This window comes from Pseudopodoces humilis, chromosome 16 (assembly GCF_049639895.1).
Source record: "Pseudopodoces humilis isolate 2021_Gansu_Grassland_sample_001 chromosome 16, ASM4963989v1, whole genome shotgun sequence".
NCBI lineage: Eukaryota > Metazoa > Chordata > Aves > Passeriformes > Paridae > Pseudopodoces > Pseudopodoces humilis.
In genome coordinates, this window is record NC_142215.1 from 17248191 (window position 1) to 17275709 (window position 27519).

Here is a 27519-nt window from a genome sequence, read left to right on the forward strand (position 1 = left end):
TTTCCCTTTTTAAAATATACTTTAAATGAATTCTTTTGGGAAATACTTCCTGCTAACTTATGTGTGTTTTGTCGTCCTGTGTTTATATATACTTGTGTGTTTGTATGAGCACATATGTAAAAATAGATAGATTCATTATATATACTCTTACTACATAAAATAATTTATTTGTGGAGAAAAGTCAGAACATATATTCCTTGGAATAATGGTTTGAATTATAGTGGAAAACAAGCTTGCATTTTAAATTAGTTTGAATAATGACCAATGATTAGGTAGTAGATGGCTATATGATTTATTCCTTATAGGAGCTGTAGCTAAACTAGCTGAGTAAAGGATTCAGCAAATTGAATTGTCTGAGTGTTATCATATGAGAAATAGAAATTACATAGATTTTGGGCAAGTTGTATTTCTCTAGGTCTGCCAAATAGACAGCTCCATCACCACAGCCAGTGTGAGACCCTGGTGCAGGCCAGGATGGGAACAGGAGGAATGCCTAATTAGAGAGTCAGTATAAACTTAAATACTCTTTCTTTTTACTTTTCCAAACTTCTGCCTGTATTTATTTCTAGTGTACTTAAATCTCACCTGGTAATGCCATTTTAATCATGTGTAAAAGAAGAGCTGAAGAGACAATAAGGTTCCTGTTTTGATTTGTCATATTTAACTTCTAGGTCAATTGTTTCACGCATGGAACTGCTGGGAACAATGGTAAAATGTCTAGGGTATAAATTTAGTGAGGTTAACCTAGTGTTGACCTAATGCAGCCTCCTTTTAGTTTTGTTACAACTGAGTGCTTGCCAGTGTGCTCCAAACACCACCTATCTGGGAAGGAATGGATTAGTGGGTCTAGTAAAGAGCTAGCAGCAGATCTGTATGAAGTCATGGGGGATGCTTTACTGCCTGTTTTTTACCTTCAGGGTTTGTTTTGGTGATTAGAGCTAAGGTTGGCCCTAACAAACCAGGCTGTAAGGACTGGGGTGCTCAGGTGGTACCACTGGAGTCAGCCGGGGCTCTCTGGGTAGGTGTGGTTTGAGGTGTCTTTAGGCTCTCTAATAATGCCATTTCTTGGCTTTAAATAAGCAAGTCTTAGCAAGTTGCTAAAGACTGATCCTGATGTAGGAAAGAACACTCTTAAATTGTGAGGAAGGGCAAATCTTGCTAAACTTCAGAGAAAATTGAGGTTCTAAAGGGTGAGTGCAGTAACTTAGAGCTTGTGACTTTGGAAATATGTAAAAATACTGCAGCTGGATGCCTCATTTTGATCTCTAAAACTTGGTAATGAAGTAGTGTCAAATGAAGGTTGACACTGCAAAGATTATGGCAATTCTGCTTTGAAACACCATCCTACTGACACGTTTATTACATTTTCGCAGTAAATTGATGCTGTTTGTTATAAAACCTACCTAGATTCATTCCTTATGGTTTCATTTATTCTTTGACCTTGAGTGAATTTTATGTTCTCGGTTCTTTTCCTTCACACAAAACTCCTGCTTTCATAGCCTGGTTCCGCCTTTTGTTAGGTAACTGTCACTATGTGCACAGGCTGTGGCAGGTAATTGGCTTTTTAAATGTCATTTTTGTTTGGAGTACTTGCCCCATGGTCCATTTTGCCTATATTTAATTTCTTCCTACTAATGCACAAAGGGAAACATTGTGAAACTTCCAGGTTCTGGTAACTGTTGCAAGGTAATTTAACTCTGTTTTCTTTTCTTTTTAAGATAAGCCAGAAAGGCTAAGTCTGATTTTTAGTTGGGTAAGGATCACTTTATTTAGTTTGCATGAGATTACATGTTTCTAGGACTGACAGTAGGACAACACTGGGAGCTCTGAAGTGAATAATTCTTGTAACAATAGTATTTTATTTTATTTTCTTTCTTTTCTATTAGACTGTTTTATAAAAATGTACTATCAAAAGACAGTGGCTTCAATTGTGGGTATGCATTCAAGGTAGTATCTATTTTAGAAATTAATTTCTTTTATCAAATGAAGCAATGCTGCTGGAGTTCAAGCAAAAGAACAGTGAACTTGCTTATCTACCTGGGAAATCTAGGGGAAGAATTGCCCTTAAAGAAAGAGAAAATAATTTTCTTACCAGCTGACAGAAGCAAAAAATACTCCAGCAAATTAAGATACTCTGTTGTGAATTAGACAGTTTCATTAATCTGTTCAGATAATGGGAGCCACAAGTCCTGCAAAGCAAGATTCTCATTTCCATGTATCAGATTGGAGACGTACAAAGGACTTAATGTAATTGAAGGGATTGGGAAAGGAGAAAGAAACAAAGAATTTGGGGATATTAAATGGAAACTTTTCATATCTTTAGCATCTGTTTTATACCTATATAGTTCATAAAGAGTTTTTTATGACTTTTTGTTTTTATCCAAAGACAGTATGGATCTACTTTTTGATATAGCAGTGTTGCCCTAAATAAGACATTGCCTTTGTTTTGAAAGGAATTGTTTTTCTTTCTACATTGTAATTTCTTACATTTTTGCTTGCTTCATGGTTCTGTGGGTTTCTTTTTACTTGGTCACCTCTTTTACTTGATCCCCTTTGAGTAATAAAAACCCCACATTGCATTTAAGCAAGAGGAACCTACCTTGATAGCTTTCTTAAACTAAGGACTTCTCAAAAACTGCTATTCATAAGTTAAATTCTTTTTGACTTCGGAGGAACCAAGGAACTTTTTTCTCTTCCTGTTAAAATTGCAAAAGAAAAAAAAAGCATATCAATTACTTCCAAGTAACACCTCTTGATTATTCAGAGAACCCCAAACAACGGCCTCCTTCAGCTTTGGATAGTGTTGGTAAGTAGTGTCTGTATCGAGACACGGGGTGCCCGTGCTGCTGTTCATGAGGAGACACAGATGCTATTTGGCTCAGCACTTGGCTGCTTGGAAGGCTGCTGGAGTGTCTTGCACTGGTGTTAAGGCTCAGTCCTGAGCTGAGCCTGTCTCTCTGAAGAGCCCTACTGCAGCTTCTGGCTTAGGTGCAGTACAGCTCTTCAGAGTACAGCTCTTCCTGTTGGTGAAGCTGGCAAAGTGTGTGGGCCTTGGAGCTGAAGGACTGGGACAGGGACTCTGGCCAAGAGCAGGTGGCCCAGGATGATGGAAGGAGGACAGGAGTAGGGCTGGAGGCTTAGTCAGAGAACAAAGGGATGGAAGTTCTCTTGTTCTCTTCCATTGTTTTGCACAGTGTCAGGAGCATTACTGTAACTTATTGCCTTGTCTGTAATGAGTGTTCTTTACTCCCATTTGGATGCAGGTGGAAGAAAATATTCTGGATACAGCAATGGAATAAGTTTGTCATTAATGGGAGTTGACAATGAGCAGAGTTCTGAATGTCAGTTCTTTTGGTTTTACATCAGAGCAGTACAATTTGAAATTCTTACAGTTTGTCACTTACACTAAGGTCAGTTCAGAGAATAGTGTCATTGGATCTGGGGAATTGAAAAAGGGCCTTACTAGCTCCTTTGGTTGATCCTCAAACAGATATGTCATGTCTCTGAAGTAGCTTCTGATTAAACGGGATAAGAGTAGCACAGTGAATATGTGTTCAGGCCTTTGTTGTTATTCTAGATGTAGAAGAATTAGAAATTGTGCTCTCGGCTGCAGTACTCACTTGTTAGTGGCACTCGGTGAGTAGAAGCAATCATGGGTGCTTTAACTTGTGTGCAAAGTTTTGAAATGCTTTAGAAATAAATGTCTGGACAGCTTGAAATGTCATCTGTACTTGAAGTACTTATGCTTATAAGTCTCAACTGCAAGATTATTTTTATGCTAGAATAATGAAACTCAGAAATTAATACCCCCCCATTCCTTGGGGAGAATGAGGTAACTGCAATCTGGTGGTTGTATTGCCTTCAGAAATCCTAGGCAGGTTTCTGATTTACATACGGCTTCCAAATAATTAGGTCAGCAGCAAAGATACTGTTAAATATTAGGCCAGGTAATGAGTTTAATAATAGTGGGTTAGTCTATGTGTGTGATTATTCTGTGAAAGAAGAGGTTTAGCTTTTGTACTTGACTGATACCATGCTCTAAATCTTGTTGGGTGGTTAAAGGTTTATTGCTTTTTCCAGAGCTTCATGTGAATTTATGCAAAGAGGAAGCTTTGAATACACAAGAAAATGGCAGATAATTTCCATCCTTCTCTAGGAGTGAAATGCACGACTGTTGTTGAACATGCTTAAAACAAACAGGCCTCTGAAAGTCACCAGCTGGTTCCCACAGACCATTCCATTCTTTAGATGCATCTTTCTGCCTTCCTCAGTCAGCTGTTGGGAATGTGCTTATCCACTGCAGTATCTCCTTTTCTTGGGGTTCTACTGCATACGCTGTCCCATGTGCTGTCCTGGTCTGCCTGTAATGATGAGAACCTGTGAAACACAATGCTGCACACTCACACTGTTGTAAATTGTCTTAAAAACACATTGGTAGTGTACTGGGTGTAAAATATAGTGAGTAATAGGCAAGCTGGAGTTGTAGTTGTGGAAGGTTTGATGGTGAAATGGTTAAGTATCAGAAAAAAATTGGATTAATGTGGAATTTTTTAATAGAAGTGAAAACACTTTTTCCTTGTAGCTGTTCATAAGTGCATCTGCTACTGGAGGAAGGATGTATCAGCCTCAGTATCAGTATCCTATCCCATTGCATACCATTACACCTGCTGACAGTATTCATATTTAAAAGCAAGGACTGTTTTTGCTATGTGTTCTATCTACACTTTTAGTGCATAATTAATTCCATGTAATATTTCTACAGGGATATATTCAGTGGAACTGGTGAATGACAGCTTGTATGAATGGCATGTTAAGCTTCTCAAGTAAGTTAATAAAGTTTTTACATGTTCTGAACAATCTGTTCTATTATTGCTGGAGAGAGTCTTTACATAAAATTGGTATCTCTAGCCAGAGTATATAAAATAGTGTGTTATAATAGTAGTAGCAGTAATGGTAACTAAACAGTGGCTATAATTCTGATACACAGAAATGTGTAGAGATGGAACTGTAGTAACTGAGCTGGCAAAAAGACAGACCTGCTTTTCACTGGCAACACTGTGTGTATTGCATTAACTGTCATTACTGTTCAGTTCTAAAACTGCTCCAAAATGTGCAGTCTTAAGTGATGTAAATTTTTTTCAAGAGATTTTGCATGATTTTGTGTTTTTAATGACAGGAAAATCCAGCTTCTAGTTTCATTTAAGATGTAGGAAAGAACAGAACTGAGTATCATTAGTTGTTTATTTCTACAGTTAAACAGACATATAGGACCAAAACTTTCAGCTATCACATAAATGTGAGTTATATAATTATATGTACCTTGTCTTCCATCATTGCCTAGTGAAAAGCAGTTATATAACTCATCTAATTACATCCATAGTCCAATAACTTTAATCCTAGAGGTGTTAGAGTGAAATTATTCCTGGTAAGAGGATCATCTGCTGTCATCCCTATACAGTACCCTAAAGAAAGAAAGAGCCCACCCAAACTGTTCTGGGTGACTGCAACATCTGGCAATGGATGAAAGAGCTTCCATAGGTTTGGATGTGTCCTGGGGAATAAGGATAAGGACAGAGGCTGTATCAGCACAGTAGTTGACCTGCCTGTAGGAATTGTTGTCTTGTCCTAGGGGTGAGACTTGTACAAACTGGGTCACCAGCTGCTGAAATAGCTTTGTTTCCTTCTTAGTGTAATCATGGGCATGTGAAGGTTTTGAGGCTGAAAATGGCAGGAATGACATATCAGGGAAATCTGTGTCACATTATTGGGCACCTTTCCTATCAAGTGCTTCTGTAACCAAGCGCTCAAGCCACGTGCAATGATTTTAAACCTCTGTTTAAGTGCTGTGAACAGGTCTCATTTTCTGCCTTCAGAAAACAGGAAATGGAGTACATGCAGCACATGCCTTCCAGAATGTCTAAGGGAATAGAAGTGTTGTGTTTGTTTATTGTCTGGAAACAAATACACTGGGTGCAGAGTAGCTGTGGGATAGATGTCAGAGGAAAGAGCCCATGTGAGGAAGGACGAGTATTGTTACTATAACGAGTCCCTTTGAACTGGCCCAGGAAAAGCCATGGTTTGAAATGAGAGGTTCTTAAGCACTGGAAGATTTTTTTCTGAAGTAACTTCACTCTGGTAGGATGGGGACAAACTGCCTAAGAAGTTCTGAAATAAGATCTAATAACTTTGTAGTTCCAGCTGTAGCAGAGGATTAGATTTAATGGCTTTTCAGTCCCTTTAACATCTTTGCTTTTGGCTTGCTGCAGGTGTTTTTGACTAGTCTCTTCTGTTTAAAAGCTGATGAGATGTCAGAGCTTGGTGGGATTAACCCAGTAGTGTGTGAATTAATGGCCAGGCTGCACACCACCAGCGTTTTGGAACAAATAGTTGTTGAAATTCTGCTGAGCAGAAGCTGCTGGCTTTAGTACTTTTGCTGATGCAGATTACTTTTAACAGTTGATGCATATCTACAATTACATATTCCATAAAGGATTCACTAACTATTTGCTGCAAACTAGATAATTACAGTCTTCCTGGTTTTCTCCCCTCTTATTTGCACACAACTGAAATGAATTAAAATTGCTCTTTTCAAATAGGTTATTTTGTGCTGTGTTTAAGCAACACTTGATAGCATTGGGAATGTAGTACATTGCAGCAAGTTTTCATGCTGATCTCATGGCAAAGCTTTTATTTGGTAAAAGGAGCAAGAATTTCCTACAGTTTGCTTTAAACTACAATTTGTAAACTACAAATACATCAAGGAAGTCTTTAATAGGAATTACTGTTTGGAGGCAATGAAATTATTAACTTCATCTATGATCTCCCCACTGCTGCTTTTATAGGGTTGATCCTGATAGCCCACTGCATAGTGATCTTCAGGTCTTAAAAGAAAAAGAAGGTGTAGAATACATTTTACTCAACTTCTCTTTTAAGGTAAGTGGGATGAAAAGCTGCTGTTAAATTTGAGGCTTAGTATAAAAAGTGACTGAAATGACCCTCGGCTGTAACTTGAGTAATAATGGATCTGTAGCATAAAAAAAGGGAAGAAATAAAAGAAAGCTAAGTTTGGTGCTGAAGCTTCTAAAAAAATGCTTTTTAGCCAGTACTATGGAGAATTTTTACAGAACTGAAAAATTGTAGTACTTCAAATCTGATTTGACAAATAAGGCTGTTGAAATACTTTCTGGTTGGGAAGCCATGTCACATTATTTTTCTTAACCTGTTTTTTTATTATTCTTTTCAGGATAACTTCCCTTTTGATCCTCCCTTTGTGCGAGTGGTGTCTCCTGTGCTCACAGGAGGGTAGGTTCCAGTTGCCCTGCAGAAATTGTCATTTTTGATAAAAATGTTACAACTTGAAAAGCTCTGTGCCTGCCATAATGAGTAAGAACTGGCCTCTGTGGGGAGTTTACATCACTGTTCCTTCTCCTGCTGTAAGATGGTCTGGGTTGGTGCTTTGAACAGGTCTTGATCCCTATGTTAAGTTTGCTGTGAAGTCTTAACTGTCTCTCTCTGGCTGGAAACATTGCCATAAAATTTTTGTTTAAAAATTCCTCAAATGCTAATCTAAAAACACTTTCGAAGACATGCCCCAAATGTCATCTAAAGCATGTTTGAAGTGCTGTCTGTGGCACTTTGATATACCCATGGAGAGACAATTAAATTCACCTTCCAAGGCTTTTATGCATCTCCTGGAAATGATACCTGCATTTGAAAACGTAGTCTGTGATAGCTGGTGCTGATTCTGATTTGATTAGAATTGCCACGTATTCTTCTTGAATTCAAACGGTTAATGCAGTTAATTAGGTTTCATGAGGGGTGCTGCTATCTCAAAACTAAACAAGCAGACCCAAAGACCAGAAAATTCATTAGATTCTAATTTGGTTGTCCCCAGACTTCTTTTTAGAATGAAAAAAGGATGGCTTTTCAGTGATCATCTCCCTCTGAATGTTATATGGATGAATGAGGTTTTAGTGTCTTGGTCATAGAGAACGCATTTTGGCAGTGGTAAATTCTCTTCCCTCAGTCCAAGTTTTGTCACACTCAGGTGTTCTGCTGAGTCCTAGTCAGCACAATGGATAAACTGGTTTTGAAATTTAAAAAAGCTCTTTACAGGAGAAGAGCAAGAAAAGATCTATTATCTCATATTATTTATAAGTGCGCCTGCATTGTTTAAAATGGTGTTAAACTTCAGAATTGAATTTTGTTGGTTTCTTTTAGCTACTCATCAGTACTATGTATATGTAGAGTAGCCATAAAAAGTAACTTTCCTTTTTCAATGGTCTCTGCAGTTGTGCAGACCAGCTGTCAGTGGTTTAAACTAAGTCTAGTTAGAAAACAACTTTTTTTTTGGTCTCACAGTGCTAATTTTCTTTGCCCAAGTACAACATGGCTAACTAGTTCAAATATACTACTGGTTAAAGGGGTTTTCAGCTTTATGAACAAAGAATTGAACAAATAAGGTTGCAAGAGCTTAAAGTGCTGTGAGCACTTGCATCTTTTTACTAACTGCTGATATCAAGAATATTTTCTTTCACATTTGTTTCTAGGTATGTCCTAGGTGGAGGTGCTTTATGCATGGAACTTCTCACTAAACAGGTGAATATGAGCTCTGTTATCTGGATAATAAAACATGCCTAAAAATAATGAAAATAGGTGCTTCCCATGAGTTGAAGAATCCCCGTGTGGAATAAATTGCACACTCCAAAGGAAACATGGTGGAACTAAACCTCAATCCCACAAGATTTGCCTTGCTGATCTTGTTTGAGATCCTATTTTCTGCCTTGGGTGGCTTACAAGAGCTGTGAGAAAGAGGCAGGAAGCGTGAGCATGTCAACTTGGAGCTCTCAGAATTTCTGAGGAAGGCAGTGTGAAGAGTGAGTTCAGGGGAGCAAGACACGTTTTCTTTTCTAGAAGCCTCTTCAACTGCATAAAGTCAGCTCTGGAGAAGTGAGGAATACAGACAATTATAGTCAGAGATAATTTGCGTAGACAAAGTGATTTTCTCTTTAAAATAAGTAAATGAACAAAGTAACTTACTTGCAGACTCTGGTAGAAGCTCTTGTGAGCTCTGTAAGGTAAAGCAATGCCAGAGATGAGCAGAATTCTTAATTGACTTCATGAGAGATCAGTCTTTCCTGCTTCTTGGAAAAAGGAGTGGTAATTTCTGTTGTAACATTGCTGAAAATTTGTCAGTGCTGCAAGAATGGAGCTTTTTTGTTTGTATTTTGGAAATGTGATTCAGCCTTTTCATCCTTCTTACGAGTTCTTAGCACTAGGACTGTTATCATTTTACAGATTTTTCTATGGAAAATAAGTCAACTGAAAAGGAGTTAAAACTAAAGTTAAAAAAATCCCAAAGCACACGTTCTGAAATAGATCAGCAAGGTGAGTAGAAGAAGCAAGTTGTATATACATGTTGTATGTTAATATTCCTTTCCCTCCTCCAGGGCTGGAGCAGTGCCTACTCAATAGAATCAGTCATCATGCAGATCAATGCCACTTTAGTCAAAGGAAAAGCCAGAGTACAGTTTGGAGCCAATAAGGTAAATGTGCTGTGTTTATCAATTACACAGATCACTGCTGGGCTTCCATTTCCTTGCTGACTTGCATAGCAGATGCTTAATGACAGAATTGCTATTGCAAATATATATGCATTTTGAATTATCTGGTGCCTGTATAAGTATTTTATTGGCAATTAATTTTTTTTTATGTAATTACAAGTATATGAGGATAAAGCCTTGGGATGGCCGGGGTAGGCTTTTACTATCCTTGTATTGGCAAGGGAGGGAGGGAAGGAGGATCGGAATTGTGAGAATTTGGAATTTCTGGCTCTGAGAAGGGAATCTTGAAAGGCAGGAATGTTCTAACATTGTGCATGGACTTTATATTTAAGCCCACTGTAGAATTTCCTTGTTAGAACTGTTTTTGAGTTTTGCATGTCTAGATGCTATGTTTATGTTAGTTTTTTCTCCTTTCAGAATCAATATAATCTAGCAAGAGCACAGCAGTCCTATAAGTCGCTAGTACAAATACATGAGAAAAATGGTATGTATATCCTTGCCACTTTGTTCTTGTTTGCACAGCACCCTGGGAATGGGTGTTTGGCCACAGAGAAACGTGAAGTGACAAAGTGTCTTATTTTGGCTTGGGAAGACCATAAATGTTTCTTCCTTCTTTTCTTCTTGCACTAGAAAAACAGTAGTGCTTAAATAACTTGACTGGAATCATTGCAATTTTCCCAGTTTACTTGAATGTTGCATGTGTGTTCCTGCTGCTGCTTGAAAGGCAGCTCCATTTCATTTTCAGCCAGTTGATCTAGGAACTTAATTGTTACTGTAGCTTTAAGGATCTTAATATTGGTGTAGAATCTGCTGGGAGTTTATCCCTTTCCCTGAAAGATTTTGTTTTAATGTGACAAGAACCTAGTGGAAATAATCATTAAAGAAGAGAGAAAGTGGGGAAATACAACCTGAGACTAAAAAATACAAGAACTACAAGAGAGGTGTACTAGCTGGGAAACTGTACAATAGAATAGGGACACACTTGTTTTAGTTTGGGCTTTTTTACTCTATTGTAAGTCCATCTGCTGCATAAAAAAAGTGTACAAGTGCTTCAGGTATCATTTAATTTACTGTGGCAGTATGAAAAGCCTGAGGCTTTTAAAGGTTTAAGTAGCTTACATGTTACATAAAGGTAGTTAGTAGAATTGGTACTCTGGTCTTGTGATGAGGGAGTTAGTGCAGTTACACTTCTGTGATGTTCTGTGCTCTGGGTTGGACACAGTGTCCTCCAGGAATTCAGGTTATTTTCAATGTGTTTGTGTGACTGCAGTGAGCACCTCAGCTTCCCTGCTGCTAACACAGAACATAACACCTGTACTCTTGGGAGGAAGATCAAAGATAATGACGTTAACATGCTCTCCAATTTTACAGTATTTTGATTATGCTGTTAACCGAGCCTTTTGCTCTTTTAGTTTGCTACAAAAGCCAGTGTAGCTGTTTACTTGTATGTGCTACAAGTGATCAGTTCTGCCTCAGGAGCTGTACACAAAGCACAGTACTCAGTGCTGCTGTGAAAGGTGTCTTGAGCTTAGAGCTGCTGTGTGCTCTCCGGGACAGCACAAATAGACCCTGTAGTCACTGTACATGCATTTAGAGGAAATGTTACAAGAGGGGAGAATTAAGATTGGAGCTCTGAAGGTCTCTAGAAAAAGCAATACACACATGATCAAGTATGATTCAGCTGTTAAACATGCCAAATTATGTCAGAAGACCAGTTACTCAGCTGACATTTCTGAGTTTATTCCTACGGCAAGACTTGCAGAAACAGGGTAAACCATTCAGTTGCTTGTGTATGCCTAACTCTGCAGTACACAAAATGGGATTTATATGAGTGTCTCAGTGCAGTCATGTTTGTATGTCTATGTTTGAAGTAGCTTGAAGACTTGGGGGTTTTACCTCTCTTCTATTAAGTTTGGTTAGAGCAATGTTCCTCCTTCAGCAGCTTCTTCTTGTTGGGGTTCAGCTTGTCCAGCTCAGGATAGCTGCTGCCACAGAAATCCATGTGCACACCCAAATACCAGGTCTGGTCCTGTCACATGGTTTGTCCCCCACATTTAGGGCATTGGGTCTCGCTAAGCTGGCCTGCTGTAAGAGGGAAAGGATTGAGCCAGGTTAGGCTTCCATCTCCCATGGGTGAAGAATAGGATTGTCTGGACACAGCAACATTGGTACCTAACATGTCTCTGTTCTCCACAGGCTGGTACACTCCTCCAAAAGAAGATGGCTAATGCTGAGGACAGTTGTATACCTGGACCAATGTCAACAAAACAAGCTCTTTTTTATGTTTTCCAACACACAGACTCAAGCTATGAGTGCCCCTATAACAGCTGAACTGAGGACTTTAGCTATTAGATAAATTAGTGGATAATCTGTCAACTGACACGTGCAGTATAAGTTACAGCCTTACCATTCTGCCCTTCTTAGGCATCTGGACTGAGCAGTTTGGGCCTTTACCATATTTGTTCTTATGGATTAAGCAGATTTGAGCCGTGCCCTCCCTTCTCCCTTTTTTTATTTGAAAACATAAGCTCTCCCTGCAGCAGGCTATCAATTTACTAAAGCTCATACAATAGGAGTGAGTTGTTCACACACTTCTGTGTATTTCCTACTTTTTGCAAAATGCAGACTTCAGACACTTGCATTTTATTGTTTAATTTAAAGCCAAGAAGTTTAATACATTGTTTAAATCTGTTTTAGAAAATGTCAGGTCTTGCAAATCACAGTAGTTTTTCTGGTCTAAAATGACAGCGTTTGTAGTATTTTCCAAATTAATGATATAGGAAAAACACATGTATGTTAAGTCATTAAACATTTTTCATGGCTGTATGAGAATATGAACTGTTTATTGGAAAAGATGCTTTTTGTTTAGATTATCTTAATTTTTGGTTTTTTTTTATTTTGTTTCGTTTTTTTGTTTATACGCAGAGCAAGGCTGTGCCAATAAAACCTTGTAACTGGTCACTTCCACTGGGGCATCAGAACTTGCTGGGCTGTTCCTGCTACTTGTTGGCTCAACCTCCTTAACAAGAAGAGCCACAGTATGAAGCTTGAAGTTATTTAAAATACTAAAAACCTTTTTAGGTGTTCCATTTTATTAACGGGTTGTTGCAATCATTTCTAAACTAATGAACTTAAAAAGTGATTGGCACAAATAGAGATGAAAGTCCTTGAATGAAAATTTTTTATATAAAAGCTACAATAGAGTACAAAAACATGTCATCCAATTGAGGCATTAGAAATGCTGCCATATTCATGACGGTGGTTTTGTTATTGAAAGACTAATGGGAACTGTTCGTTCTTTATTAGATGAATCTGGGTCTGTGTACTGACACACAGTTTCATTGCCTTACCAGAATCGAGTCTGTTTTGGTTGTAGTACTAGTCCTTCGGCCTGTACACCCTTCGGGGCCGAGCGAAGGGTGTGTTCCATGGATTAAGCACTTGCCGAAGTGCAGAAGCATGTTTTTGTTACTGTTTTTTTTTTTTTTAGTTGACTATCGAACTTGTTCTTTTTCTCTATCAGGCGCCCGCGGGTCCTTGTGCGTTTGCTTCTAGATCCAGTTTTTAGCTCGAAAGAAACGATGGGAGAGATTTGGCCCCGCTCGCAGTGCGTGTTGTTCCCCGGCGCGGTTGGGTGAGCGCCGGGGCTGCGCCGCTCTCCGGCACGGCGGGGCTGGGGGCGGCCCCGGCCTCCGCCCTGCGGCGCATGCTTCGGTTTGGGTTCCGTTTCTTCTGGCAGAGTTCCTTGGCAATGTACAGTAATTTGTAAACTTGCATCAAGTTTATGAATAAAAAGCATTTTACGAAGCGCTGTGTCCGTGCTGGGGCCCGGGGCGCGAGGGAAGGGGGGAGGTGAGAGCGGGGCAGGTCCTCCCCGCCGCTAGGCGGCGCCAGTGCGCTGGCTTGGCTCGCGCGCGCTGACCGGAAGTTGTCTCTGGGGCGGCGGCGCGCGGGTGACGCAGGGCGCCGGGGCCGCGGTACAGCCGGGGAGGCGCCGGGGCCATGGAATCCGCGGCCAAGGGCAGCTACGTCCTCGCCAACCTCGCCGAGGTGGTGGAGCGCGTCCTCGGTTTCCTGCCCACCAAGGCGCTGCTGCGCGCCGCCTGGTAAGGGCCGGGGTCAGGGGTTGGGCGGCGGCCGGCTCCGGTTCGCGGGGGCGGTGCGGCCGACGCGATGTGTCCGTGTTGTGTTGCAGCGTGTGCCGGCTATGGAGGGAGTGTGCCCGGCGGACGCTGCGGACGCGGCAGCGAATCGCGTGGGTGTCGGCGCTGGAGCCGGGCCCCGCCGAGAACCACGCGCTGGTGCGCGCGCTGGCCCGCGAGCTTGAGGTGAGGGGACCTGAGGGGCCTCAGCGCCTTCGCTTAAGCGCTGAACGCTCTTCCGACCGCCCGGCTAAAGGGACGTGTTCGGAGGCGTGGGTGGTTTTGACAGTAAGTGTTGCGTGTTAATACACCGATCAAAACGCAGAGGATTTGCAGTTCAGGGCACATCTGTTCATCGCGGCAATCTTGTTAAGAGGTAAACCCTCATAGGCTGGGAAACACTGAGTAAACACTGCAGGATTTATTTGCGGTATTAACGTGGTACGGGGCCTTCACTACACGCTCATGTCAGGGTCGCCTCAGCATATCAGTGTTAAACCAACTGAAACAAGAAGGGCCAGAAGCGTCTCTACACCGTTTCCCAGCATCAGCACTAATGATGAACAGCAGAAGCCAACAACTATGAATGGAAGGAGTTTAGATAGTGTTAAAAGAAGGAGCAGAGTCATGGGGCCGGCCTGCAGAGCTGTTTTTGTTTGTGTGAGGTTTGGGTTAACTTCCTACCTGTGCTACCAATTCACTAACTAAATCTGGGCACTTCTGGGGCTAATGAGAAGTTATCTATTGGCTGACAGGCGGCGGGAGGGGAACAGCGTGAGCTGTCAGTGGAGCAGGAGCAGTTTCTCCTCGATTTCTGCCTGCACTTTCTCTCCACTCTGTCTTGTCTTATCTCGTGTACTCCTCCACATGTGTCTTTGCAGAAGGTGCACGTGCTGCCTCAGACCGTGCTCTACATTGCTGATGCAGAGACGTTCAGCGGGCATGAGGAGTGTCACGAGCAAAAGAAAGGTAAAGCCTGGACCTAACTCTCTCCCACTTAAAGAAACATTGGGATGTAAGTAGAGCATAGTCACCTGAAAGGGAATTCTCTGAGTTTTGGTTTCAATGGAAAGGAAATGTTTTACGGAAACCACGACCGTGTAGTATTGCATTTGTGGTAAGAAGCAGTTCACAGATCTGCGTTAATGTGCACAGATGGGTTCCTTTCCCTTCTGTGGAGTACGCAGTGTGGTTGCCTGCCGGCAGCCCAGTGCTCCCAAGGAGCAGCACAGAGCGGCGTGCTGTTACTGGGATGGCCACTAATGGGCAGCATTGCTTAAACAGGACGGGGTTGGCTGTGGGCTTTGCTCAGAACACATTTTTACTGCTGTCTGATGGCTTTTTTTGGTCTCTTATTTTTACAGCCAGAAAAAGAAACAGTAAAGAAACAGCACTGGCGCTTGAAAAGTTGTTGCCAAAGCGATGTCAGGTTCTTGGACTGGTCACCCCAGGGATTGTAGGTAGGAGCAAAATGTGTGGGGTTTTGAGATCAGTGTGAAGGTGTCATTCCCACCTTTGCTTTGATTTTAAGGAGTTCACAGTGCCGCTGCTGAGTGACGTGACCTTACTTCATATATTTTGGATATAATTAAAAAGGTAGATTTAATTGGGCAGGCAGCTTTCCCTGGCACCTTAATGTACTTCTTGAATGTTGCTTGGATTTATGTATACATTTCAGTCATATTCTGACTAACTGTACAGGGCATACTTGTTTGTAATGGTCTAGCAGGAGGCATATGCAGTAATTGGGAAATTCACAGCCTCCCATGGCAGGCTTTTTCTCATGCTTCATTTTTATCATTAGAAAATTGGGTTTTTTAAGGTTTCTTACCATAAATTCACTTTCCACGTTGTAAGTAAGGTATTTGATTGTTGTCATTACCATATTTTAATAACACACTCCAAATTTTTGTGTCAGTTTGCTTTATATTGTCCTCACATGCTTATAGGATACCTTAAAAACTTGAGTATGTCTATGCCTGCAGAAATGGGCAGGAAGGCTTGTATTGCCCTGTTCTTGGTTTCCTAATGTTGTATATTTGGTGTTCCTGGGGGGATACGTGTAAATATATCCACATCTCTATGTCAAAACTGATTTCAGTGTGATCGATAGCCAGCAGGACTTACACGTTTCATCTTTCCAGAATATCGACCAAAAAATCACTCTAGTTTTCAATCAGATAAGTTGTTATGGAAATAGATTGTCAACATTTTATATCACCTGAGCTGTTCAACCTCTTTCTGCCCATGTTACAGTGTAAATGAAAGTATTAGAATCTCTGAACACAAGACACTTGGTTTTGTCTTTGTAGTTACCCCGATGGGTTCAAGCAGCAATCAGCCTCAAGAAATTGAAGGGGGCGAAGCTGGGTTTGCTCTGTTGTTTCCCAAAATCGATGGGGTGAAAATTCATACCTTCCATTTTTCTAAAGACGTGAAGAACAGGGTCTTTGATGAAAGTAAATTTGCTGAAGCAGGTATGTCATTTTCCTCTCCTTTACGTGGGCTTCTGTGAGGTGCTGCTCTCTGAGGTGCCAGTCTGGAGTTCTGCGTAGAACCAGCAGCTTCTGTACTGTCTCCAAGAGCCTCTGTGGGGCTCCAGCTGGTTACTGTGTATCTCTGCTCCTCCTAGTTTCTGGAGTATTAAGGATAAGTTATCCTGAGTATCAGTTTCCAGCTACCTCAGTTACGTTTCAAGCAGAGCTGTTCTGAGAGATGTGTGATGTATTAGTTGGGGAGAAACTAGGATGGTTGAACTTCAGAGTTCAGGATTTAAAAATAAGGGGGATCAGTGTTGGCTTTTGTTTGTAGGTCTGAAGAATAACCCAGATCTCCGTGTTGTTCTTCTGTTTGGCTACAATTCCTGGAAGACTGGAGCTACTCGATTTCTTCATCAAATAGTCAATCCATTGAATGAGAAAAGTATCATCCTGGCTGGGGGACAGGTGGAGAGCTTTACATCACTGACCTCTGAGAAGTAGGTATTTTTTTTTAAGGTAAATGATGAAAAAGATTCAAAATGAGAGAAACACTGCAGATCCATAGCCTTCTAGTTATATTGAAAATCCCCTTTACCATTAGTAAAACAACAATTTCTTAAAGGGAAAAATGTCCCAACTGCTACACTCTGATGTAGCCAGCAAAGCTGGAAGATTTGTATGGCTGTGTTACAATTTGGATTCTGAAAACCCACTGAAAAGAAGATTTTCAGCTTCAGATACCTTTTGTTTGTTTACTGCAGTCAGCATTTCATCTCTGGAGTGCAGGTAATTGAGTGCCTGTTGTGACGGAGCCCAGGATGTGAACATGTATTTGTGTATCAGTTCTGCCCATAGCATGGAGCAGTGGCTGCACACACAACAGGGCTGTGCCCCAGGAGCTCACCTGATCCACCCTGGCTGCTGAAGGATTTGGCACTCTGTCCTGTGGAGCTCTGTACAGCCATGCCCATAGGCTGCTCTTGTGCCATTGGAGGTCTGGAGTCCGTATTCATATCAACATTTTTCTTGCATCTGATTTTACCAGTGCACCGTTGCCCCAGATAAGAGACCTGACCTTAAATAAAGTCCCTGCAGATAAAGGTTAAGTATGTGACTACTAAGCCCCATGTGTCCTGGCCAACCAACTTAAAGCAACATGAATCCAAAAACCTTTGCTGGCTGCTGCCCTGCTTTTATGTATAAATCCTCAGTGCCTTTGTTTGTCCCAAGTTTAACTGATGGTTTAGCTGGAATTGCAGAGCTGTGACATACACAAACTGCTGAATTTGGCATGAGTGAAACAAGTTTGTGCTTAATGTCTAGTAATGGATGTGGAAGTTTTTCCTTGTGAAAGGTTGCTACACAAAAACATTGCTAAAATATTAAGTCTTTGGTTTGGTTATTAACTGTAGATGGTGTCAGAATTGCTGTACTGTTGGCTGCTTTGAACCTACATCTGCCACAGATGGTTTAGTCAGGTGAGAAGTGGTCCCCACAAAATGTTCTCTAACTTGGTGCCTGTTGCCTTTCAGTAACCATGCCCAGCCTGGTGACGCCTGTGGTGTGGTTGGGTTGGCTTTCAGCGGCCCCCAGATCCAGAGTGCCACTGTCCTTTTAGACCAGGATGTGGCTGATGAGAGGACAGCAGAAGCGGCCATGCAGCGTCTCAAAGCAGCAAACATCCCTGAGCACAACACCATTGGCTTCATGTTTGCCTGTGTTGGCAGAGGATATCGGCATTACAAAACCAAGAGGAATATGGAAGCAGATGCATTTAGGAAGTTTTTTCCAAATGTCCCCCTCTTTGGCTTTTTTGGACATGGGGAAATAGGCTGTGATCGAATAGTTACTGGGAATTTCGTATTAAGAGAATGTAATGACATAAAGGATGACCTCCTTCATGGTTATACTACTGTTATGACTCTTATTCACCTTGGTTCAAGTAAAGCAAACCAAGCCTAAGTAAGGTTTAATGCTTCACTGAGCTGTTTGTTTCATTCCAGAGAGCTGAGAAGTCTGGAAGAGTGGACATCTTGCAGTCAAAGGCCCTTCCAAAATATAAACATCACTTTGGTAATATTATCGAGTCTTGTAGTTGCAATAGAGTTTACTATAATATCTGTGAGAAAGCCTTGCATTTTGTGTAATCCCCTGTAAAAATCAGAATTGCAGGAAATTATATTTGATGGAATTCTGCAATTGAAGAAAGTCTCTTTCTTCCAAAACAAAAATGGTTTCTACAAATCATAGAATATGTGAATTGGAAGGGGCCTATCAGGATCATTTGAGTCTTGGCCCTGAACAGGACACGCCAAGAATCCCACCAAGTGCCTGAGAGTGTTGTCCAAACTCTTCTTGAGCTCAGGCAGGGCTTGGTGCTCTGACCACTTCCCTGGGGAATCTGTTCCAGTGCCCAGCCACTGGATGAAAAACTTTTTCCTGATACCCAACCTAACTCAGCTTCATGCCGTTTTCTCGAGTTCTGTCACTGGTCACGAGAGTGAAGAGATGCTGAAGACCACAATGAGGTCTCCCCTCAGTCTCCTCCAGGCTGAGCAAACCAAGTGTCCTCATCCATTCCTCATAAGGCTTCACCTTGATATCCTTCACTTCCTCATGGCATTTCTCTGGACCTCCTCTAAACTTCATGTGGCTTTTTATATTGAGGTGCCCAAAACTGCCCCCAGGACTGGAGACTGCCCCAGAGCAGAGCCTGGCCTGGCTGGTGGTGCTGGGCCTGATGCCTTCCAGGACATGATTTGCCTTCCTGGGTACCAGGGCACAGCTGACTCATACCCAACTTACATCGACCCCAGCACCCTTCCCACAGCTGCTCTCCACCCTCCTCCTCCCCAGTCCATACACACAACCAGGGCTGCCCTGTCTGAGATACAGAATCCAGCTCTTGCCATTGTTACATTTCTTATGGTATGTGATTGCCCATCTCTCTTTGTCTAGGTCTCTGCAAGGCCTCTATCCTTGAGGAAGTTGACAGCTCCTCTCAATTTAGTGTCTATGGCAAGCCCAAACCCAAATGTAGAAATAAACAGTACTTTGATGTGCTCTATTTATGTGTGTAAAGCACTCTAGGAAAACTACTGATGCATTAAATCTACTATTTCCTGGATTTTATTTCTAGAGAGATGCAGAACTTTCCCAGAGTCCTATTTACAAAACTAAACTGTTTTACTAGATAAAATCAATGAAAATCTTTAGAGAAAAGTAACAAAGTACTTGTTAAATAAAGATAGAAGTATGTCAAAGTACCTTGCCTTCTATTCCTAGAGCAAAAGCTCTGATTTAAAGATGTTGTCCATCTAAGAGTTCAGCTGGGCTCACCACATTGAACTGAATTTCAGTTGCTTAACTGTGTGGTTCAGAATATAGTGGTTGCCTCCTCTCCTGTAGATTGTGATTACAATCTTTTGAATCCAGAGTGCTCAGAAGTAAGTCAATCTATCTCTTAAGTTTCTTTAGGAAGTTTTTTGCTGTTAAATTTGGAATTGTGGGACACAAGATCTGGCTATGCTATATTTATATAGAGACTTTAAGTAAGAGTTGTGCTTCTGCATGTTTTTCCTATGCTTTTACGTCAGTCACCTGTTTTGATTGCTGCAGCTGGCATGCAGTATCAAGTAAATAAATTCATCACAGTCTCAATATAGCTAATAATATATTGGCTGCTTTTTAAATTTTTCCTCTCTTTTATTTTTACTTAGTAATAGAATGCCAAGAAAATAAGATTAATTTTGCACCATATCACCAGATTTCTAAATGCAAAATCGGGCAGGTCGCCCATTTTCAGTGTAGTAAAAAGAAAATACTTTGCTGTATGTTGTACAACAAAGTAACATTTTTTTGCTTTAAATGTACCAAGGAAAACTTCAGTTAGCAACTTTATGCCTATGTCTAGTTAAAACTATTCCTGAACTTGGTCTAACAAGCTTTAGTAGGGGTGTATTTGTCCTGAGCATGAGCATTAATGGTTGGTGTCGATGTGTGCTGAGAACAGACAGCACTTCCCCATGGCTGTATTGATGATGGGTTTCTTTTAGAGGATAGGATAAGCTGTGAACTCCCAGTGTCCAGCTGTGGATGGGGCATTAGTAAGTGTGGGTGTGACTTGAGCAATGTTCACTTAATTTATTTAGAGGGAAAGATATCTGGAAGTGGAGTATGGTTGAATTTTCAGAGAAGCCCCTTGGTGGGAGGTCACCATCATTTTAGCATAACCAGAATGTCACATTTGACCCTTTGTGTCTGCATAACCTTCATGTTTAACAGGGCAAAAAAGAAATGTTTAATTTCTGTGATGCAGATAGGATTCTTGGTGCTGTCAGCCATGCTGACCAGCTTAGGTTAACTGGTTGCTGTACTAGAGCAGGTGAAGAGTGATCAACCACGTGTCCTAAGTAACAGTGCAGACTCAGCCAGAGGGTCAGAGACGTTGATAGTTAGCTCAGAGGATGGAACAGCTAAACCAGAACTGCCAGGATGGTCTGCAGGGGACAGTCAGCAGATCCTGTAGCTGAGGAAGCTTCAGAGGTAAACATATGACAGAAAATGGGATGGAGGGGTGTGAGGGGGGTCTGCATCAGAATCCAGGAGTTCTTCCCTCCAGCACCGAGAAGTGTGGGGATGAGCCCACAATACCCTACAACCATGCACATGGCTGAAACCACTACACTGTCTGTCCCAGGCCACATCATGCCTTCCATGGGAAAGGGAAGTGGTGTGATAAAATTGCAACATCTGTGATTAAAGTGTTTTGCTATCCAAATTCATTTCGCCTCCATGCTGTTCTTTGCTCTTCAACCACAACAACTCGTGAGAGAATCCCAAATAGAATTGCTTACAAGGTGCATGTACAAAAAAGCAGAGATAATTCATAGAAAGTTTTGCACTTCCAAAATTTACACTTCTGCCACTCAAAAGAAGCAAGCATGGGGTTTTAAAGTGGGTAGAGTTACTTAAATTAGTATTCAGTGATAGAGACAAATGTGAATAGCAGGACTGCTCTAAAGATATTAAGGTTTATCTGCAGTTACAGTGCCGACAGTAACGTCTTTCCAACAAGAGAATAGAGTCCCTAAGTGACCACAACTAGATTTTGATTTTGTTACAAAAAAAGGTAAAACTTGCAAAGTCACAAGACCTGCAGGGAGGAGTGATAGTTTTGATGACAAAAGGTAAATACATTCTTTTTTCCAGTGTTTTGAATATGAATATTTTGCTGCACATTTGTTCTTGATGCATCATTCAATTAATTGATCTGTAAGTTTCAGAAACACAAAAAATAATAGGCAAGCAGTATGATGTATAACCTTGTACTCACACAACCAACGTAGCAACTACCAAACATAAAGCTATTGCTGCAACTTTTATTTTAAAGTTACTATCCACAAAAATCTCATTATAGGATGTTTCTGTAACATGCACTTGTAATAAAGCGAGAATAAATTGATAAAAAGGAGCAAAACTTTTAAGAACAAATAGTTACATATGATTCTGAATTAATTTTTAGTTAAAAATTTACCTCAAAACTCACTCAGAGTCATTTACCCCCTCTTAGTTTCTTTTTCTCTCTCTAAAAACGGAGATCTTCTTTCTACTAGAAGTAACTCTGTGGTGGGGGTTCTTAGCTTTCACATCAGAAATAGGAATTAAGTTTTCTGGTGTTTGGCCCCATGAGAGAACAAGCAAAAAGCATTTTTCATTCAGATACCTGCTTCTGTTTTACTCAACAGAATGGTATAGAAAAATAACGTTTTTTAGTTAGAGGTGTAGAAGTTTGCATTGTTAGAAATTACAAAGATCTTAAATGTACAGTTAAATGATCTTTTATAGGATCTCTTATAGTCTGAACACTCTGCAAACATTAAGAAAATAATGATTTCCTCCACTCTCTGATTATTTTTCATGATTACATGGTAGAGGCAATTTTTTTTTTTTTTTTTTTTACTTTATGAATCTGGTAGATCACTAAAATCCATTTGATCTTAATAAGCAGTTGTATGTTCTGCGCACAAATGCAGATAACACAGTTGTTTGAGTCTAATTATTATCTGCAGTTTTTCCTGTTGCTAAGCCCATTTCTCAGCCAGACAAACTCCAGGAGAGGCTGTATCAGCAGGACTCCGAGAAATTGGAAGCTCAAAGGAAATGCCTAAAACAGGTTTGGATTATTTGAAAGTGATGTCACCTGGATACTTAGAATTATCAGCAGAGAAATAGCTAATTTGATTTTTTTTTCAAGTGCTTTGATAATTTAGGAGAAAAAAAAATATTCCCAAATAATTTGGATTTTTGTTTCTATATGCTTTTAAAATACAATGTAAATTGTCATTAAATTTCATAGATATATTTTCTCTGAGATTAGCAGGTAGCACAAAATTCTCAAATGTTTCAGAGATTCACATCACTGAATCAGTGGCAGGTCATGTCACCTTTCCATGATAAATTTTCACAGCTGTGAAAATGAGAAAAGGCTTTTTTTTTAAATAAACACATCTTAGATGAGTAGCCAATATGGCAACAGTGATGGCAAACAATAATCCTCTCAAAAGAGAAACTCTCCTAGAATCTTCAGAACTGGTGAAAATGACTGAATGGTTGACACAGAAGCAGATTCTGTGATAGAGAGTGTATAACATAGATTCAAGTTACCCAGCCCTCTTGAAAAACTCTACCAGTGGAAGCTTACCCAGATTTTTACGGTGCATTGTTTGCCTGCCCAAAAGTTTTAGATGAAATACCATTACTTGCATTGAGAGGGTAATTTCAAAATAGTCTCTTTCAATGCATATTGAGAAAAGAGTTTACAAATGCTACAGAAACTGGCATAGAGGTGCATTAAAAAGTGTTAAAATGGGTTGTGGCTTTAATTTGGGGGATGAAAACAGCAGTATCTTCTTGTTATTTCAGGTTCTGCAGCTGTAGGTTCTGTTCTCACGCCCTTATCTAGGTCTAGAAATGGTTCCTGCTGAAAGGTTTAATGGAGTATTAGTGTCAAAGATGGAACTGAGCAGCAGCCTGACTGTTGGTATTTCACAGGGTTTGTATTGTCTGCTCTGCTATCACGAAATGGATCTCTTGCCTTACATACAGATTATGTTGAACAGGCTACAGTCACCAGGAGAGCAAAAGCAGGCTTGGATAAGCATAAGCAGATAACTTACAGAGAATAATGACCATTTCTACTGTGAGAAGTTCTATCCTGCATTTCTTCTTGGCTTTCCCTTTTCAAATAACTGAGTTACACAACCAGAGCCTTTCTACAGCTTTTCAAAAATTCAGGGCCAGAAGGAAAAAGTTTTCTTTTAGTGCAGTAAATTTTGAAGGAGTTGCACAACACTGAAGTTATCTTTAAAATAGGTAGTGCTACCAAATGAACTTCTGTTGATTTTTGTCCTTAATATTTAACATTATAAATCAAACGACTATGCAGCACAGAGAAATCCTCATTTTCTCTGAAAAGCTATTTGACTTTCTTCTTTAACTATAACTTTAACTGTACTCTGCTCCAGTGTAATGAAAAACAATTCTATATGGAGTAACATAGAAGCAACCTCTCACTTATAGGTCTATAAAGAAATTTCCCGCTAATGGCTGTTAGTTCTGAAAGAGATCAAAAGATTTTTGCAATACATTATAAAGAGACTTTTACTACAAGGTTCTGGCAGGATAACATGATCCCCAGGTATGAAAGAATTTTTACCATAACACTCTAATAGATTGTTGGGTAATCACAGTAATGGAGTTAGGAAATTAGTCTTTTCCAATTTCTTCCCTACATAACAAATTTCTTACCTTTCAGCTGGTGGAAAGGTAATTTCAAAGGCATGAGAACTTATGTTTCATGAAAATGGGAGTCAGACAGGTGAGGACCCTTATTACTCTTTCATAAACATGTAATAATTTTTAAGACTCCAGTGACTCCAGCCACGAGATCTGATCCATTGGAACTGGGGTTTGCTTAATTGCTCACAGGACTACTTCATTAATTTTGTAAGCAATCATTGCTAAAGCGTTGCACTATTTTATTAAATTATATATAAGGTTGGCTACCCTGTGCTTTCTGTGGCATTTGACCACCTTAAAATGAATTTGTAGCATGATGTCTTTTTGATTTGAACATCATAATCACAAAGTTTGGGAACTGAAGTAATTTTAGAAGCTGAAATGTTCTTAGATGCAGTGGGTTTGAGGCAGTCTGAATTGCTAATAGCATTTCCTTCACAGATAAGTGTTTCATAAATCAGCTTGTTCACTTTTAACCATGGGGTCCGTTTATTCAGCCCTACTTTTTGTACAGATTGTTTCCCAAATAATGCAAACAAGCTCAGTTACAGTGAATAATTATTCAATGTCTGTCTAGAGAAAGCTGAAAGGATTCTAAGAGCTTATACACAATAACTTCAGTCCATTTATTTCTTACTTAGTGTCTCATTCCTGAATTGCCAGTTAAGATGACCACAAGCTTTTTCCTCCTTCAGTGGAGACAGTATACCAAACTGTAAGCCTGATTGTCTCATGATCAATAACACAGCAAAGTGATCTACCAGCTGTCATCTCTGATTAATTTTCACTGAGGATGTACAAAGTACTTCAGGTAATGCTGATTCTGATGTAGCTATCAGTACTGCTACACATCTCAACAGTGGCGTGTCCCTGTGTGATGAAAAAATAACTTTTATCCTTCCTAGCCTTTAAAACAATATTATCAGCTTCCTTCAGCTTATATGCTAAAGATTTGAAATCCAGAAAATAACATGTAAGACTGGTTAATTTGGGGAGAAAGTGATCTTCCAGTGCTTTATATAACTTAGTCTCTGGATCAGGTCCTCTACCTGATTTAGTGCCCTCAGACTCTCCTTTCACATGCTGAGCACTAACTTGGACTTGGACCTCTCTGACAGGAGTTTTCAGAAGGTAATGGTTTGTGTTCTAGTAGCCATTGTAAGGTGATTTTGACTTCTCACCTTATGCACCGTACCCATGTGCATTTTCTTCCCCATCCCTCTGTGCTTTTGTCTACATTGATAAAAAGTACACACTGCTTTTTCTGATACTAGAGCATGTAGTTGACATCCTAGAAATAGGAGCTTACTCAACATTTTCTCTGCACCTATTTTTTTATACATCTTCAGATTGTTTCCTTCAGAGATAAATCTCTGTTCTGAATTTTCTCTCCTTTCAATCCCTGAATTTTCTCAGCTGATCTTCCCTTCAATACAACCTTATAAGTCCCATATAATGACCTGCTTGGTAGTGTGCCATTATGGAAAAAAGTATCTGATTTTTTGCTGGTTTCAGCCCCTAGTGCTAGAAATAAGTTGAAAACAAAATTGTTCAGTTCACATTTTCTATGCCTCTGACTAATCAGACATTCTCTTTGTGTTGTGAAGGCAAAAAAAAAAAAGACATGGCAGGTGGCCTCTCTTTGAGTAAGAGAATCCTGTAAAGGACCAAAGTGTGGTATATAATGTATCAGTGTGATCAACAGATGCTTATGTGAATAAAATAAATAAATCTTTGGAGAGGGCAGCATTTTTTCAGCCAAGACACCTGTCTGGATAATATTTTGTGTCAAAAATTGACCTGATGAACAAAATTCCTGATTTCTGCTATCTGAAATATCAACTGGAACATTCAAGGTAAGGTTTGAATTTCCCTCAGTAGTGAAAATTTCAGAAGAAAGCCAGACAAAATTTAAAACCATCAAGGAAGATAATCTTGCTTAGTATTAGGAATGTACACCAAACTCTGCCTAAAAAACTTTTTAAACCATTATCAATCTCTTTTCTTAATATTTCCCTTTAATTTGAATTAAAATCATCTGCCAGGAAGCTGGACAATAAACTATCAATGGTACCTTGTGCTGATGTTGTGTTACAATTAAAAAAAACCAAAAATGTAAGTATTAGCTGTGAGAAAGGTAGGGGTTTTTCCCCTACTTCTAGTAAGAGTATCTGAAACAAGCCAAATTCTGGACATGTATCGCAAATATGAATTTTGAAGCTATTGAATCAAGTCAGGCTTCAGCTCCTCTGGGGCAATCCTGTGAAAAATGAAAAACCCCTATCAAAAATTCATGGTATCACCTCACGCTAAAATCCTGTAATATCTCCTATTCTCTGTGCATATGTGCATAAAATATCTCATATATGTGCATAAAATATCTCATGTATTTTATTTATTTCCCATGTAGTAAAACCCAAAATTATGTGTCTACCTGTGCATTATTGGTAACCATAAAAAATGTCACAGAATTCAAGCATAAATTATAATGATTTCTGTATAATTGATACAGCTTTAAAAGTACATAGAAACTCCATTAAGTGCAACTGTCTTAGACATAGTCTTCTCCAACATGTCAGCCTCCTGTTTCAGTCAACTTTCTTCTCTCATTTCAGCTTAGATTCTACAACTTAGATTCTTAGGGTTGCTGTGCATGTTGTTTCCCCAACATTCTTCTACTCTAATGCTTTAGGCTATTGTTATTTCTGAAAAATAAACAAAACACGTGACTTTAATTAATAAAAACTTCCTCCCCCACTTCCCTTGTAGAGTCCAGTCATTTGATTTTCAGCTGTACTCACTGTTGCAGCCATTGCTGCTTGTAGTTTCAACTAGGTTGGCACCACACTCTGAAGAACTTGTCCTTGTAATGGAAACTTTCCTGACCATAAAAAACAAAAAGGAGACAACAGAGAGAGAAAAACATACACAGCAAAAAAAGTTATCCAGGAAGAGATAAATTAATGGAATGATTTTTCAACTGAAAAAAGTTACATGGATCTTCTCCAATTACTTTCTAATTAATACTCATTGGTTTTGAGAAGCATGTATTTGAGGGAGAAGAACAGAATCAGAGGGCAGTACGGCATTTGGAAATATATGGCTTCTTTCCTCAAGGTAATGTTCCTGTTTGTCTGATTTCTTAGGTCTTTATTTAAACAATTAGTAAATAGTACAGAACTATTTATCAATTCTCTTAGTGTTTGTAAATGATCTGAAATTTTCCACACTTTGTTGAGAAGTTAATCTTGTAAATAGAGCTGATTATTTGCTGTTTTGTTCCCTTTCTTTTAATAGTAATTACATATCTCTCTAGAGACAAGTCATGAGCTATTCTCTGTTCTGTCCAGTTTGTGTCCTGTGGTGATGTAACTCCTCCACAAAATCTGTTGTCTTGGACAGCTTAAATGGCTTTATTCCTAGACCCTGTTGTTTTGGCTGGCTGAGTTCCTGTTCATCAATATTACACTTACCTTACAGGTAATTTGGCATTTCAGCATGCACTTATGATGAAATATAGAAATTAATTGCAGA

At 39.8% G+C, this 27519-nt stretch overlaps 3 protein-coding genes across 6 annotated transcripts in view; 2 read left to right on the top strand and 1 right to left on the bottom strand.

Annotated features, from left to right (window-relative positions):
• Nucleotides 1–13370, top strand: part of UBE2Q2 (ubiquitin conjugating enzyme E2 Q2) — a 45969-nt gene extending 32599 nt beyond the window's left edge. For both annotated transcript variants that reach the window (XM_088063021.1, XM_005521401.3), the window contains 7 exons: nucleotides 4763–4823; nucleotides 6843–6933; nucleotides 7244–7302; nucleotides 8550–8598; nucleotides 9450–9545; nucleotides 9981–10047; nucleotides 11760–13370. In XM_088063021.1, coding sequence (XP_087919147.1) covers nucleotides 4763–4823; nucleotides 6843–6933; nucleotides 7244–7302; nucleotides 8550–8598; nucleotides 9450–9545; nucleotides 9981–10047; nucleotides 11760–11791 — 455 coding nt within the window. In that variant the 3' untranslated portion in view covers nucleotides 11792–13370. The remainder of the gene's footprint in view (nucleotides 1–4762; nucleotides 4824–6842; nucleotides 6934–7243; nucleotides 7303–8549; nucleotides 8599–9449; nucleotides 9546–9980; nucleotides 10048–11759) is intronic.
• A 142-nt stretch (nucleotides 13371–13512) lies between these two features.
• Nucleotides 13513–18393, top strand: FBXO22 (F-box protein 22). The gene is made up of 7 exons (XM_005521400.3): nucleotides 13513–13669; nucleotides 13759–13891; nucleotides 14587–14674; nucleotides 15070–15165; nucleotides 16018–16182; nucleotides 16517–16682; nucleotides 17718–18393. Exons 1-7 carry the CDS (start codon nucleotides 13566–13568, stop codon nucleotides 18145–18147), a joined length of 1182 nt encoding a protein of 393 aa, XP_005521457.1. The 5' UTR covers nucleotides 13513–13565; the 3' UTR covers nucleotides 18148–18393.
• NRG4 (neuregulin 4) overlaps nucleotides 16980–27519 on the bottom strand; it is a 54766-nt gene continuing 44226 nt past the window's right edge. For 2 of the 3 annotated variants that reach the window (XM_088063369.1, XM_088063368.1), the window contains 2 exons: nucleotides 26787–26866; nucleotides 16980–17274 (listed from right to left, as the gene is read on the bottom strand). In XM_088063369.1, coding sequence (XP_087919495.1) covers nucleotides 17195–17274; nucleotides 26787–26866 — 160 coding nt within the window. In that variant the 3' untranslated portion in view covers nucleotides 16980–17194. Of the gene's footprint in view, nucleotides 17275–26531; nucleotides 26691–26786; nucleotides 26867–27519 lie in introns of those variants that run through there. The other variant, XM_005521399.3, reaches the window with a different exon arrangement.